This window comes from Herpailurus yagouaroundi, unplaced genomic scaffold (genome assembly GCF_014898765.1).
Source record: "Herpailurus yagouaroundi ecotype Mexico unplaced genomic scaffold, PumYag 191, whole genome shotgun sequence".
Lineage (NCBI taxonomy): Eukaryota > Metazoa > Chordata > Mammalia > Carnivora > Felidae > Herpailurus > Herpailurus yagouaroundi.
The window spans coordinates 15,345,232-15,361,766 of NW_024412422.1; the positions used below are offsets into that span (position 1 = coordinate 15,345,232).

The window sequence follows — 16,535 nt, forward strand, 5'->3', positions numbered from 1 at the left end:
GGGAGGGCTGTGCCCGCCTGATCGGTGGGGCAAAGCGTCTTCGCTGCCAAGCTTAAGGATCGAACTCTGGGGGAGGCAGCTGTGAAGCTTCGGGATGCATTCGTTCCCCTGTCCCGTCCGTCCAACGGACTCAGCAGGTGAGTTCGCCTCGGATCCAGGGCCCAGCCGAGGGCCGGCCCCCGGATCACCGACAAGTAGACAAGGTAATGTGTGTAAGGCCCATCAACACTAAGCGTGTTAGCAGAGCATTAACACGACAGGCGTGAGCCCCCTGTCTCTAGAAAGGCCTGCTGGCAAGACTGGCCCTTGGCCGCCATCTGGGAACTTGGGTTTCCAGGGGTTCCCACCCCTCTCTGACTGATAAGGGGTGGGGGTGGGGGGCTCTCTGTGCCTGGACTCCTTGTACCAACAGTATGATTTATGCCAACCACTGCTTTCCTTCCGGGGATCTGGATTTCGGTGGGTGCCAGGCAGAAGGTGCCTCCGTGACCAGCCCCCGATTAAAGCCCTGGGGACGGAGTGTCTAGAGGTCTCCCGGGGGATAAGCCTTCATTCACGTGCGCTGTCACAGCCTGTTGCCGGGGGACGTGGGGGAGTCCTGGCCTCCACCCCACACGCCTTTTTCCCTTTGCTGATTTTGTGCCGCACCCTTCCTCCATAACAGATCACAGTGGGGTCCTGCGAGCCCTCCCAGGGAGTCGGCGAGCCTGGAGGTGGGCTCGGGGACCCCAGCCCACGGGCACACAGTCTGCAAGCCCAGCGACGACTGTGGCCCAGCTGCAGAGGACGGAGGCCCCGCCTGCAAACGCTGCAGACAGTGACACGACCTGGGGGCGCCCGAGGAAGTCCCCCACCAGCACCTCCGTTTGGAGATGTTAGATTTGCAGACGAAGAAAGGACACACAAGGACTTGGGCCAGGACCCCCAAGCCAGTAAGAAAGGACGCACCTGGGAAACTCAATGGGCTGAGAGCCGGGCCCCACGCAGGACGGCCCTGCTCGGGGGGCAGGTGAGAAGAGAGACGGAGACCCGGAGGGACAGGGATGAGGGCCGGGGGGGGGGGGGGGGGGGGCGCGGCCCGGGGCAGCCTTACCAAGACCAGGATGTTGGGCATGACGATGTAGTCACTCTCCAGGCCGTGGGACCTGTCAGGCTGGAACTGGAAACTGCGGTACTCGAGGAATGACACGGTGTCATTGTCATTGAAGGTGATGTTACTCTTGTGCCTGAACTCCCTGTGGGCGGGGAAGTCGGGGTCAGCGGGTCCTGGCCGCACAGGGACGCAGCACCCGCCGGGAGCCAAGGGCCCCCAGCTGCCTTCCCTGAGCCCACCGTGAGAACGGGTGCCCAAGCCTCCGCGGGGCTCCTCGGGGCCACCCCGAAGAGCACCCGGATCCCAACACACACATCCCCCCCCCCCGCCTGGCCTAGTGCCACCTCCTTCACAGCCTCCCCCCACCGCCCCCCGCAGGCGGCTGCTTTTCCGAGGGACGCAGTGTGGCACGGTGGTTAGGAATGTGCACTCTGGGGACACGGGGTCCAGGCTCGAACCCTGCCTCCGTCACTTACTACCGGGGCCTCGGTTTTCCCATCTATAAAATGGGAGCGATGACAAGACCCGCTTCGTAGGGCTGTGTGAAGGCTGAGTGGGTCGGTGCCCGTCAACCCACCCGACAGCGGCCCAAAGCACAGGAGACGCTACGTAAGTCTCAGCTGCTTCGATCCGTTATTGTCCCGTTTAACCCATTCTCTACAAGGTACCCGGACAAAGTCTGAAAAGTGGAAACTCTCTCCCCAACAAGCCTTCTTTGCGGACAAGATAAAATCAAGCCCCTAGTGTGGCCCCCGCGGTCCCCGACACCCAACCCCATCCAATGCTCTGGCCTTGTCTCTGCCACTCTCCCCCCCCTCACTCACACCAGGCCAGCCACACAGGCCTTCTCCTTCCCGGACTACCAGACTCTGCCTGCCTCAGGGCCTTTGCACCTGCCGCCGCCTCTGCTTGGGGCCCTCCTCTCCCCAGATCTTCAGATAGCGGCACCCCCTTCTCACCACCCAGGCCTCGGGAAGCTTTCCACTGGTAGAGGTCCCCCCCCCGTGACCCTCCAGTTAGACCAACCCCGCCCACACCCATCCCTCCAGCACTTCTCCAGGCTTCCCCTGCGTGCCTCTCACCACACTTACGGCCACCTGATTGGCCCGCATGTTTACTCTCGTTGGACGCCAGCTCTGCGAGGCAGGGGCTTGGGTCTGCCTCTCACAGCGACTGGCACGGTGCGCAGCACACAGGGGCTGCTCAATAAATGCTTCCGGAAGGAAGAAATCAGCAGGAACTTTGGCAAAGCGGGCTCAGCCCCGAAGCCTTTCACGGACCAGCCCGGTCGGCAGTTCTGCAACGTGACTCGTCCCAGAAGGCAGAACCGGCAGGAGCCGGGAACTGGGTCTCACGCTGGAACAGCCCTCCCTCCTCCCTCAGAAAACCGCTCCAGCCGATTCAACGAGCCGCCCTCTCCCAAAGACCATGACCCATGGAAGAGGGTCACGCAGCAACCGTAATAATACGCCAGCAACTAACGTTTACTGGGCATTCGCCGTCCGAAGGGCCCCCCGCCATCTCATCGGGTCCTCATAACCTCACAGCCACCCCAGGGTGGATACGGTTACCGTCCATTTACAGACGGCAAAACTAAGGCACGAGGAAAGACCGCCCCGTCCTGCAATCAGAAAGCCAGTTTTTAAAGCCGGGAGGTCTCTCCCCAGAGTCCACGGTCTCAACCACGAGGGCACGGACTGGAGAAAGCCAGACTGACCTTAAGCAAGCCTCTCCGCTCCCGGGGGCCTCGGTTCCTCAACTGTAAAATGGGGTGACGACCCAGACCCCCCCCCCCAGTCCCCTCCGTCCTCACCTGTACACGTAGGGCCCGCGCTCCCGCACCTGCGGCTTCTCGCCCAGGAGGACGGCGCTGGGGTTGACCACGTCGAAGAAGTAGACGGACAGGTAGAAGGGGACGGGGATCTCCTTCCACATGTTGAAGGACAGGCTGCTGGGGTCGATGCGCACATTCTGTGGGGGCAAAACGAACACGTCCGTGAGGAGCGTGACCCGGGTCCCCACAGGTGCCCACCCCACCGGGCGGCTAGAACCGCAGCCCGGAGCCAGGCTGCACCGCCGGGCCGCACCCGGGCACCCGGAGGGCGCTCTCCGCACACGCACTGCTCCGGAGTGTCCGTTCATCGGCGAGATACTCCTACTTGTTTTTTCCTTTTTTAAAGATTTTTTTTTTTTTAATGTTTACTTATTTGTTTTTGAGAGAGAGAAAGAGCAAACACAAGCGGGGGAAGGGCAGAGCGAGCGAGCGAGAGAGAGAGAGAGAGAGAGAGACACACACACACACACACACACACACACACACACACACACACACAGAATCCGAAGCAGGCTCAGGCTCCCAGCTGTCAGCACAGAGCCCGACGCAGGGCTCGAACTCACGGACCGCGAGATCGTGACCTGGCTGAAGTCGGACACTTAACCGACTGCGCCACCCAGGCGCCCCTCAACAAACTTTTCCTGAGCACCTGCTACATACCAGCCACTCTTCTAAGAGCTGGGCATACCAGAGAGAACAAGACAGACCCCAATGCCCAGCGTCGTGGGCTCTTTAACCTAGCCGGGGAAAGGCAGGTATTGCACACGAAGGTAAAAGGTGGGCCGTGTGAGAGGCGGCGATAGGGAAGGAGATTGCAACTTTAAACGGAGTAGACAGGTGAAACGCCAGCAAAAATAGAACAAAAACAAACACAGAATAAAAACAAAGGGCAGCGAGGGGAACGCGTGGATTTGGTGGGAGGAGGACGGCACACAGATGCAATGTCCAGTGCAAAGGCCCTGAGGCAGGGAGGTGCTGAGACAGAGCCGAAGAAAACAGGTCTGCAGTCTGTCTGTCAGATACAGTGGCCTCTAATCCCTGCCTCCCTCCTCAGCTCTGCAAGCCCTGCTCTAGTGTCACAGGGAGGTCCCCCCAGGACCACCCAACCCACCCCCCAACGTGGCCCGGCCACATCACGGGCCCCTGAAGGCTCAGAGCCTGGGTCTGTCACAGGGAGCCAGCCCATGAGACAGATGCCCAATATCACAAAGTTAGGTACAACACAGCATGGGTCACCTTCCAGGTTCCTTTGAACATGGCCTTCCAGAACAAGGACAGCCACCCCCCCGACTGTGCCCAAACAGCCAGAACCAACAGGCAGAGGCTACAGCTGCAGGTTCGGGTCCAGGAGGCAGAAGGCAGGAGTTGGCCAGCCAGGCCCCGCCCTCTGTCCCCAACAGGCAGACTCGGGAGAGGAGCGGATCTGAAGGCAGCCGGATCCCAGGACCAGGAGGGCAAGACGGTCATCTCTGAGCCTCGGTTTTCCCATCTGTACAATGGGCGCCAGTGACTCGGCTGTGTCGCGTTTGACCGACATGGCAATGAAATGAAGACGGGTTGAATTCATTGCCGAGAAGAAAAAACTGGAAGACTGACCACCAAATCTGGATTTCAGGGTGTCGTAATCACTTGTTGACAAACACATCTTCCCTACCAGCCACGGAAGCCACAGGGACCATGTTTATAACGCGACATCTGATACACGCAAATAGCGCTGACTCACAAACGTGATCTGAGCGAAGGATTCTGTGGAATCTCCGAACTGCTTCAATAGCGACAATTTCTTTTTCAAAATCAAACGCTCCTGGGAGCCAAATCACACACCTCGGGCCACCGCTGGCTCACGGGCCACCCCTGTGCCACGCCCGCCAGGGCACCATCTGGAGGAGGGCGGCCCCACAGCTCCTGTGGGCGCGGGCTGGGAAAGAGGCTGCTGGGGGGGGGCGGGGGGGAGCAGGGGGTCGCCCAGCGTGGAAATCGTCAAATCTACAACAGGCCCACAGGGAGGGAGTCCCGACGCGGCCGTCTCAGCCATCGCCTCCCCCACACGGAAAAGACACACACGGGGCTAGTGACCAGGGGTCCCTGCCTGTCCTGGCTTCCGCCAGGAGAGAACGCAACGTCGGTCCCAGCTCCTTCCTCCTGTGCGTGTGTGTGTGTGTGATAAAAACACCTAACACCAGAGCTACCCTCTTAGCAAATATTTAAGGAGACGACGCAGTCCTGTCAACTGCAAACGCTGTGGCCTATGGGAGATCGCCGGGCTTGCTGGGCTTGCGAAACGAAAACAGGAAGAGCAGCCACGCGCAAAGTTGTGGGGGGGGGGGTCTTTCCACACACACCGCGGCGATGGGCTGGAGGGTGATCACTTACCGCAACTCCTCGAGTTGTACACACTGAATATGTACAGCTCTTTAGAACGTCAATCATACCTCAAGCGAGGGGTTTTACAAAACGAAGAGTGTTTCCGTTTCCTGCCTCCCCTCCCTCCCCAGCCCTGTTTCTCAGCCGGACCCGGAGAAGCCCTCGGAACTCCAGCATCCCAGAAGCCCACCCCACGTTCCTCGTCCGCTGTCCAGCTCACCCTGCCCTGGGGACAAGTCACGACCCAAGAAATGAACCTCCAGGCAAAGCCACGTGTCCCTCCCTCTCTCTCTCCAGCAGAAGGGGCTTCTCGTTCTGGGGTTCCACCCCACTCACCCGCTCACTCACAGGGAACGTTCGATGACCCAGCTCTGCCTTCTGGCTGGGTGACGGTGGGTAAGTCACTGCTCCTCTGTGAACCCTCAACCTCCACATCCATACAATGGGCACGAGCGTAGGGTCCACCTCGCAGAGCTGGGGCGAGGTTTACGTGCGTCTGTAGAGGTAGGGTGCTCAGAACAGGGTATGGCAGAGCCCGGGGCATCCGGAAGGTCAGGCACGTAGTCACCCGGCATGAAGTGACCGACCCTTCTTCCTCCCCGGCACTGTCGCTGCCCAACCCCCCACCCTCAGGAGGGGGCAGACTTTGCACTGGTTTTGCTCGGCATCGGGACAGAGGCATCTGGACCCAGCAGCTGATTAGACAGCGGCGCTAGCCAAGCTCACGGCCTTTTGCCTGATATGACAGAGTCTAGCCCCCTCCCCCTCCCCCCAAGGTCAAAGATCACAGCCCGGAACACAAAGACTTGGGAGAGAGGGCCAAGGTGAGCCCTTGCCGGGCACCACCGCCTCTCACCGAACCAGACCCGCCAGGAGCCCATTCCTGGACGGTCAGAGAGGCCGCCCGGAACAGGGGACAGACACGTGAGCCCAGTACCGAAAGAGTGAGCTGGGCTTTGCCGGGAAAAGAAGACAGGAGAGGGCATTCCTAGCAGAGGACGCAGCCCGTGGACAGGCGGGACGCCTTGAGGACCACGGCCTACCTGACCGTCCATCGACAGCGAATATGTTTTTAAAACATACTTTTCTTTCATTTTTGTAATGTTTGCTTCTCTTTGAGAGACAGAGCACGAACAGATCGACTTGGGAAAAAAAGACGAGCCTCAGAAAGATACAGTCGGTTGGGACCTTTTCACAGCGATTTGTCAAACGTACAACATACTGTGTAAGCTTTTATTTCTTGAAAGTAAAATGAACCTGAAAGCTGTCGTCTTCACCCCAGCCGGCAAGTCCCTCCACCTGGTCTGGCCCCTGTGGCCTCTCCAGGACTCACGTCCTGTCCTGTCCCTGTCATTTACTCAACCCTGTCATGCTGGCCGACCGGCAGACACTTCTGCCCCAGGGCCTTTGCATGGGCTATTCTGCCTCTAATGTTCTTCCTAAGGTGACCACAGTGTCAGATCTCTCGCCTGATCTCCCTGAAACTGTGTTTCCCATGGCCCTTGTCGCCTTCCAGCATGCTCTATGTCCACTGTCCTTTCTCCGTCTCCCCTGCTAGGTCATGAACTCACAAGGACAGGATCCTCGTCTGCTTTGTTCATGGATTCACTGACGTATCCCCAGGGCCTAGGGCAGTGCTTGGCACCCAGCGGACACTCAGCAAATTTTTGCTGAGTCAACAAGCAACATGAGCCCTGGAACATGGAAATGTCTACCAGAGAGCGGCTATCTGCTTCCTCCTTTGTATGTACACATATTTTTTAAGTTTATTTATTTATTTTGAAGGAGGGGGGCATAGAGAGAGGGAGAGAGAAAATCCCAAGCAGGCTCTGAGCTGTCAGCGCACAGCCCGAGGCGCGGCTCGATCCCACGAAGCGTGAGATCACGACCAGAGCCGAAATCAAGAGTCAGATCCTTAACGGACTGAGCCAGCCAGGCGCCCCTCCTTTGTATATATTTCAAATAGCTCCTACTTAAGGAGATTTTTTTTTTTTTTTAAGTACACAGCACGGCCTCCTTGGGGCCCAGCTTGGGCCGGGACAGCGGCCCAGGGGACGCGGGATGGCAAAAATGAACGTTTCGTTCACGCTGACTTTCAGCTATCGGTCTCTGTTTCGGTGAAGTCAATCTGTAAAATCAGAGTCGTGATCGCATTCTGAGGCTTAGCCAGCCGCCACCTCACGGGCCAGGCCGCAGCGCCGGACCGAGGCCGATGGAGGTCACACGTGGATGTCACAGACCGCGAGGGTGGTCTCCACGGGCTCCTCCATTGGCCCCCATCGCCTCCCCAGGCCAGGAGGGGAGGTGCTCCAGACGCTGCCCAGGGAGGGACAGCCGGGCGGGGGATGGGCTGGGGGGTCCTGGGCCAGCCCCAGGCATCACCGGAGAGGCCTGGGAGGTGGGAGGCCCTGGGCCAGCCCCGCGCGTCACCGGAGGCCCAAGGAAGGCAGGAAGAGGCCAGGGGCCGCATGGGTGTTGTTCCAGGGCCTCAGACCTCCAGCCTGGCCTCGAGCGCGCGGCCGGGATGAGCTCTGAGCTGAGGAGCGGGCAGAGGCCGAGAGGGCCCCACGGCTCCCGGGGACCTTACCGTCACCCTTGGCCGGCGGTGGCGAAAGCTTGGGACCTCAGTCCAGAGGCCGGAGAAGCATCGCTCGCCAGATCCCAAGAGCCAGGGAATCCAAGACCCCCGGCGAAACCACACTCCGGAAGCCTCAGCTGGCCCCCCTCCCCCCGACCCGGCTGCTCAGACGAAGTCACTCCGGGGGCGGGAGGGGGGACTTGAAGCAACACACATTTGTTCTCTCACAGGTGGGGGGGGAGGCCAAAGTCTGACCCCAAGGTGTGGGCAGGGCCACGCTGCCCCTGAGCGTTCTGGAATCTGGAAGGGGGGGTCCCGACTTGCTCCCCAGCCTCGGGCAGCCGCGATCCTCCAACCTCTGCCTCCGTTGTAGCCTCGCCTTCCTGTGTGTCCTCTCCTCTTAAAAAAAAAACTCGCGTTGGATTTAGGGCCCATCTGGTCCTTACCTTAATTTCATCGGCAAAAATCCTATTTTCAAATAAGGTCACCTTCACAGGTAACTGGGGTTAGAACTCACACGTCTTTGGTGGGGGGGTGGGGGGGGACACTTACGGAGCCCAATACGGGGGCCAAGGCCAAGCTAAGTGACCGGAGTGTCACCGGAACCCACACCCAGCCGGGACGGCATCCTGGCCCAAAGCTCACGTCCTCGGTCCCCTGGCACCGGGTAGACAGCATCCGGCAGGGAGGCTGTGGGCCCGCCTCCGCGCCCCTCGGCACACCCGCCGGACCCCACGGCGCTCCTCAGGCTCGACGGCGGGGCTCCCGGACGATCGTGGAAAGAGGCACCACGCGCCCCAACCATTCACCAGCACCCCCCAAAACTCCCGGGGCACCCGCGGGGGCCCCTCGGCATCCTGAGCGCAGAGAATAAGCCAGCAAGGTCCCCGCACTGGCGGAGGTGATGGCCCCGGGGCAGAGGGCACCGGTGAGCACCAGATAAACAAATCCTTGCAGGAAATACTTCAGGCCCTGACGCTTACTGGGGGAAAATAAAGCCAGGTGGAGAGTGACAGGGCCGTCACGTCAAACAGGGCAGTCCAGGAAGGCCTCTCGGAGGAGGCCATATTCTCCTTCCTCTGAAGGAGAAATTACAGTCTCCAGAAGCACCTGGCGTGTTAAGAAAAAAAATTTTTTTAATGTTTATTTATTTTTGAAAGAGAGAGAGAGATCGAGCACGAGCAGGGGAGGGGCAGAGAGAGAGAGGGAGACACAGAATCCGAAGCAGGCGCCAGGTTCTAAACTGTCAGCACAGAGCCCGACGCGGGGCTCGAACTCACCGACCGTGAGATCATGACCTGGGCCGAAGTCGGACGCTTCACCGACTGAGCCACCCAGGCGCCCCATGTGGCTCTTTTTTAACGTGGCTCCTAGAAAATTTCAAATCACACAAGGCGTTCACATTCATGATTTGCGCTTTTCACAGGCAGCGCTGGTGTGGACGGACCTCACTGGACCCCACGGCCGTCGCTTCCTAGCTGTGCAGCCTCCAGCGACATCTCCGTGCCTCGGCTTGCTCAGCTGTCCAATGGGAATAGTTAACAGCCCCTCCTGGGCAGAGCCGCGGATGAGATTTAGACCCGGTGCAGGGCAAGCGCGTACAGGAGGCGCTCAGTGTGAGCGTGATCATCGCTGGGTACCCGACCACCTTCAGATACGAATTCCTGCCCTTGGCATTCAAGGCCTGGCCGTGTTCTCCCACACGCGAGTGCACTCCGGGAAGGCAGATCGGCTCACCTCCTCCCACGGCCCTTGCCCCGGTGCCCAGGGTGCCCTTGCCACCCAAATCCAAAACCCCGCTCCCTAGGTGCCACCTCCTCCAGGAAGTCTTTGGAACTGCCGAAAACAAGCCCACTCTGACCTGCCCAGGACCCCATTCGTCCGGTGCACGACCACCCACCCCGCGCTGCCCCCGAGGAGGCGGGGGACAGGCGGAGAGCAGGCGAATCGTATCAACCCTCCCCGTACGGCCCCATTCGGGTAACAACAGCCTTCCGCCTGCTTCACCCCGTTACGTTCTCGAAGGCTCACTTAACAGACACAGACATGGAGGCGGGGAGGCCGAGCGCGTCCCCGAAGTCCCGGGGGCGGGGGGGGGGGGGGAGAGCCATCCGCCGCGGGGGCCCGTCTCACATCCCCGCGGCATCCTTACACCTTCTCACCCACTGGGCTCCGGGCAGCCCTGCAGAATAACCATTAACTTGACCTGGCCCCCGAATTGCAAAATCGAATCCCTCCCCTGGCCAGAAGAGAGGAAACAGGCTCCAGAGGAAACACACCTCCGAGCCCAGTCCTGCCGCGGGACGGGCCCCTGCACGCTCCGGATCGGCCGGCGAGCCTCTTGCCACCTCTGCACCCCGGGCTCGCGGGCGCGCCCTGCCCCAGGCGGCCCCGGGGGGCGCAGGCTGAGTCAGCACGGAACCTGGGAACCTGGGAACGCCGCGCCCTTGGCTCGGGTACCGACCTCCTCTGATCCTCAAGGTGCTTTTCGGAGGAAAGCCGAGCGGTTTGCCAAGACCACGGCCCGGTTTCTTCCGCCGGAAGTTGAGCCATCTCTGCCGCCTCCGCTTCCCTCCCACCCAGCGCCCTTGCGCCAGCGTATCTCGCGACGCGCCCCCCACCGACCGTCGGGGCCGCCGCACTCACTTCGTCACCGGCTCTCCTGCCTCAGCTCTTGCCGCCGCTCCGCTCTCCCCACGGGCTCAGGGTTCCGCTCCTAAAAGGCAGGTCGGCTCGCGGCACTGCCCTGCTCAAACGCCTCCAAGTGGCTCCCGGTTTACCCCGGAACAAGAATCCAAATCCCCGGCGGCGACCTACGAGATCTCGAGCAACCGGGCTCCCCACAGCTATCCCTTTATCAACTCCCTCCAGCCACACTGGCCTCACTGCTCCTCCGCCGACCGGGCAAGCTTCTGCCACAGGGCCTTTGCACTGACGGCTTGCTCCTTCCCTTCCACGGCTTCCCTGGTGACCCCCTCGCTTCTTAAGTCTAAACTCACGCTCTCCGTGCAACCTTCCCTGAGGGCTCTACATCCCTCAACAATATTTACTGAGCTCCCCCACCACATGTCAGACTCTGTTCTAAGTCTAGGGACTATATAGCAGTGAACGAAAAGAAGAAGGAGGCCATCCTTTCTAACATAGTCACATTCCATCCATCACCCTGTTTTGCCTTCCTGGCATTATCGACGTCAGAAATTCCCCTGTATTTGGTGACAAGTCCCCCTGCTGCCTGGACTGCAGTCGCGAGGGATGGAGCCAGAGCAGCCACCTTGGATCGTGAGGCTGCCCTGAGGATGGAAGCCGCAAAGAAAGCACGGCGGAGCGGAAAGATGGGAGACTAGATCCCCACGACTTCATGGAGGCACCCCACCAGTCCCGGGCAGCCTGGTCATCAGAGAAGGTATCCATTAGCCTCACGGTGGGGTCCGACAGCCTCCCCCAGAACGGCTAACACAAAAAAAGACGGACGATAACGACGCTGATGAGGACCGGAGCACCCAGAACGCTCACACACCGCTGGGGGAGGTCTAATAGGCACGGCCGACCGTCGCTGGGACATGGGTGGCATTATCTGGTAACGCGGAACAGACTCTTACCCCGCGATACAGAGACCCACTTTAGAGCTTTCCCCAGAGAAACGAAAACCTACGTCCGTCCGCACACGAATGAGCATCGGCAAGCGCTCACAGCAGCGTCTCTCAGAAAAGCCCCAAACTGGAAACACAGACGTCCGCAAACGAGGCAAAGGATGACAAGAGGGGGCAGGTTCACACAGTGGGATGCCACCCGCCGCGGGAAAGGAGCGGACGCCGACCGGCAGAAGCTCAACACGCAGGAGGAGTGCCCTGGGAGCCCGCGTCGGCAAGGTTTTGGCGGACGTGCAAAGCTGAGCTCCGGTGACAGAGGCGGGGGCACCGCGGGGAGGGGGGGTGCGGACACTGAGGGTGCAGGAGAACCTCCCGCGGGTGCTGGGCGCGCTCGGCAAGCGTGCAGACCCGAGTAAAAATTCACCCACAGCGGCTCCGTCGGTGGAGCGTGCGACTCTTGATTTCCGCTCAGGTCACCATCTCACGGTTCGTGGGTTCGAGCCCTGCGTCGGGCTCTGTGCTGAGAGCGGAGAACCGGGAACCCGCTTCGGATTGTGTCTCCCTCTCTCTCTCTCTGCCCCTCCCTTGCTCACACTCTGCGTCTCTCTCAAAACTAAACATTAGTTTAGTCTCTGCGTCTCTCAAAAACTAAACATTAAAAAACTTCGTTAATAAATACAATAAGTAAAAAAATTAAAATCGCCCCAAATGTCTTCGCTGCCCTCTCCCACCCGCCTCCCCAGCCCCAAAACACCCCACAGCCTGGCCCCACAGCTGTCTTCCCAAAGCAGCCAGCTGTCCACCCACGGGCCAGCTTTCGGATCATGACGCGGGATTTCAAAACGTGTGAATGGGTCAACAGTGTTTTTTAAATGGCAAAGATAAGTTCTGGACTTCCGGCAACTTCTGACAACCTGGGAGATGGGCCAGCACAGCGCCTGTATCCCTACGAGGCAGCGGCCCGTCGGGACGGGACTCCTCAGACGGGTTTGCGCTCTGCCCGCGGCTCCCCAATCAGTTTGCACCAGGCTGTCCCCCCCCCACCCAACCCTGCCTCTGGTACCTGCAGGGCTCCCATGGGGATCTGAATCTACCCACAATCCCCGTCCTATCCACAGCAGCAGCGGATGACAAAAAAGCCTTCGTTCGTTCGTTCATTCATTCACTCACTCCGACCCCGTCTGAGCGTCTCATATGCTCAAAGCTGGTGCTTAGTTATGGGGGGGGGGGGAACGTTCATCAATCAGGAGCCGAGCACAAAGCGAGAGGGAAGGTCTGTCGATCAGAAAGGGCTCAGACAGCCAGTCCGAGGAGCTCAGGGTCCTCGAACGTCGCTCCCTACGCGTCGGGCTCCACGTTGCCAGCTCAGAGCCTGGCGCCTGCTTCCGATTGTGTCTCGCCTTCTGTCTACCCCTCCCCAGCTCGTGCTCTGTCTCTCTCTCAAAGATAAACATTAAAACATTAAAATGAAAAAAAAAGGGGGGAAGAAAAGAAGCCAGCGGGCAGGATTATCTGCTGGGTGATTTCATTTTGATAAAGTACAAAACCAGAGAAAACCAATCGACGCGCTAAGAAATCAGGGTGGTGGTCACGCTTGGGGTGGGTGGCGACTAGAGGGGAAACACGGGGGGATTCTGGGTGCTGCTGTTTCTTGATCTGGGTGCTGGGCCATGTGCTAAATAAGAGCGTGTTACTGCCCACCCAAAGCCCACCTCTCTCCCCTCCCTCAACTAAGAGAACTCTGACTTGCTTCCAGTTTGGGGTACACGGCCCTGAATTTCAGGAAGGTGGGTCCAGCTCTGGTCCGGGCCCATGACCTTATGCTAGTCAATGAGAAAGAAAGGGGGCCTTCTGGGGAAAAAAATCCCACTCCCAATAAAAGAACAGAACCCTGCCATTGCCCCATCCCTCCTTCTGGCTCTGAGTGACGTAGGTACCTGCGTGATGTATGGTGCTGTGGCAGCCATCATGAGACCATGAAGTCAAGGCTTAAGAAATCACACAGACACTGACCTAGTGCCCTGACATTACTGAACTGCCAAACACATCTAGAAACACCTACCATCTCTAGTCTCTTATGAAGCACAATAACAAACATCTGTATTACACCAGCCACTAGGAAGCAGGTTCGATGTTGCTACAGGCCAGGGCATCCCATCTGAATCAACACTCTTTCATTTAAACCCGACAACTGGTCTGTGAGGTAGATACCATTACATGTTCTGTCTTATGGATGAGGAAACTGAGGCACAGTGAGATTTTTTTTTTTTTTTAAGCTATTTAGTTGCCCAAGGGCACAAACCCAGCAGCGGCAAGGGGTCTTGAACTCCAGTCCGCCTGAAAGCCTGTGGTCTGACCACTACACCCACTGCCCTCAGGGCAGGCTCCCCCACTCCAGATGTGGGGGAGTAAGGATCACAGCTGAGTGGGGACAGTGCTGGGAGGCACACAGCGTCCCGACCCCCGTCCCCGGGGTGGGGGGGGATCGAGCCCAATCCCACTTCCCAGGACCTCATCCGGGCCCCCTAATTCCGCCGCCATGATGGAATCTGGCAGTACCATCCACACTCTTTCTGGCAGGCACAGACCAGCCCAGGGCCCCGCTCTTCCACCGAGTCAGGCAGAGGACAACAATTCCTTCCATTCCTTAACTTCACTCCCATAACAAAGCAGGGTGTTTCAAGTAAACTGCGGCCCAAGAGCCAAATCTGTCCCGATGCCTCCTTCCATGCATCCCGGGAGCTAACGATGCTTTTACATTTCCTAATAATGTTTGGGTGTTTGGGGGAGGAAAGAAAGAAGAAAGAAAGAAAGAAGGAAGGAAGGAAGGAAGGAAGGAAGGAAGGAAGGAAGGAAGGAAGGAAGCAGAAAGAAGCCTGTTTCAGGACGCATGAAATTTACACCAAATCCCCATCTGAGGCCCGCAAATAAAGCTTCACGCACACGGCCTCACCCGCTCAGGGGCGGGCCATCCCTGGTGACGGCTTCTGAGCCCCAGTAGCAGGCCGGGGGGGGGTTGACACAGAACCTGTTTGGCCTGCCGAGCCCCGTCCTCCCCACCCCGGCCCCCTCCCCGGCCACAGGGATCCCTCCCCCCCGCTTCCTTGGAGCTGGCAGTGTGCAGAGAGAATAAAGTGACCCAGGACGTGCTCTGGAGAAGGCAGCCCGTGTCCACGCGTCCCAAGGACTATTACTAAATGAGCCTTCCTTCAGCCCGCCTTGGCCGCGATTCAAGCACACATGGTGAGACTTGCCAAGGCCTCATAAAATGGGGTAACAGTGGTTTGAATCAGGAGCTCAGGACCGTCTCCTTCAAAGGCTCCAGCTGTTGCAAGAGGCTCAGCATGTTGTAACCTGACCACGGCCGGTGGGCTGGGCCATCTGGCCACAGCTACAAACCCGCTCCCCCTCGGGTTAAACCCCACCACGATTTTTTGCGTGAATAGCATAAAATTTACCATCTCAGCCATGTTGAAGGGTACGAGTCTCGGTGACGTGAAGCGCATTCACGTCGTTGCGTAACCAGGCCCACCGTCGACCTCCAGGGCTTTCTCACCCTCCTGATCGGAGACTCCGTGCCCCTGAAACACTGACCCCCCCCCCGGTCCCCTCCCCCAGCCCCCGGGGGCCCACCACCCCCCTTGCCGTCTCTGTGGACGCGACTCCTCCGGGCGCCTCACACACGTGGGATCATCCCGTATCTGTCCTTGGGCGGCCGGCGCCTTTCATCACGCAGCACAAATGTCCTCAAGTTGCGTCCCGGGCGTAGCGGGGGTCAGCACTGCCCTTGTTTTGAAGGCTGAATCATCTTGCACTGCACGTTTGTCCTTCCTCTGTCGATGGACGCTCGGAGCGTTCCCACCCCTTGGCTCTCGATGCCGTGGACACGGGTGGGCCAGTGTCTCTCCAAGCCCCAGCTCTCAGCTCCTCGGGGGACAGGCCCACAGGCAGAGGTGCTGGGTCACAGGGCAGTGCTGTCTTCGGTCGTCTCAGGAGCCTCCGCACTGTTTTCCACGGCGGCTGTACCATTTCACGTCCCCACCAACAGCGCACAGGGTTCCGATTTCTCCGCATCCTCGTCTACACTGGCTATTCTCTGCTTCTTTGGTAGCACGTCCCGATGGGCGGGAGGTGGGATCTCTGTGGTTTTGATGTGCATTCCCCTAGGGATCAGTGATGCCGAGCTTTTGGTCATTTGTACGGTTTTTCCGGAGAAATCTCTATTAAGTCCTTGGCCCATTTTATTTGTTTTTTGTCGCACCAGGAACCTGAGGCCGGATTGAAGGCCGACGCTCTCCATCTGGTCTTGGTTGCCCCTACCCCCCCGCCAAACCCAGTCTTTCTGTTTTGGAAGACAGCCCCGCACTCACAGTCCCTCCCACAGAAAAGTCTGAGAGCTATCCTGGACTCCTCCCCTCACACGCCTAGAACAGCCCGTCGGCACAACCCAGTGGCTCTCCCTGCAGAAGAAATCTCAAATCTGTTTCTGTCTTCCAAAGGCATCCCAATGAACTGAGAACCAAATCTAAACCCCTCACCATGTCCTACAAAGCCCCAGCCTGCCTCATCACCACCCCGCCCCCCCCCCCCCCCCCCCCCCCCCCCCCCCGTCCCCGCACCCCAGCCCCACTGGCCTGTTTGCTGTCCCACCACTAAGGACGCAACTTCCCATCTCTGGGCCTTTGCACGTGCTGTGCCCTCTGCCTGGGAAGCCACTCCCGCACCCGACTCCTTCCTCCTCGGAAAGGCCCGCCCGACCACCCGGGCAGTCTCCGATGTCAACTCCCCCACCTTGCTCCCTTCGGACGCCTTTCGTGAGCGTCTCTATTTGCTTACTCACGGGCCACCCCTCCCGCCACGATGCCAGACGTTGAGATGGGGCCTGGTCAGCTCCGTCCAGAACCGCAGCCCCCACACCGCACAGCACCCCGCACACGGTGCACGCTGAAGGAACGAGCAACCTTCCTGGCCACCCGGGAGCCCGGCCCCCTCCCGTCGGTACCGCTCCCTCGGGCCGGGCTGCCCGGAGCCGATTCTCCACCCGCCTGTCCCACATGCCCACGGGGACTGCAACCA

General features: G+C 59.5%; 1 protein-coding gene across 1 annotated transcript in view; it reads right to left on the reverse strand.

The window, feature by feature from the left end:
* Positions 1–16,535, reverse strand: part of SCARB1 (scavenger receptor class B member 1) — a 58,666-nt gene that overhangs the window by 34,914 nt on the left and 7,217 nt on the right. The window contains exons 3-4 of the mRNA XM_040443472.1: positions 2,907–3,064; positions 1,094–1,235 (exon numbers count right to left, since the gene is read on the reverse strand). Of these exons, the coding sequence (XP_040299406.1) occupies positions 1,094–1,235; positions 2,907–3,064 (300 nt within the window). The remainder of the gene's footprint in view (positions 1–1,093; positions 1,236–2,906; positions 3,065–16,535) is intronic.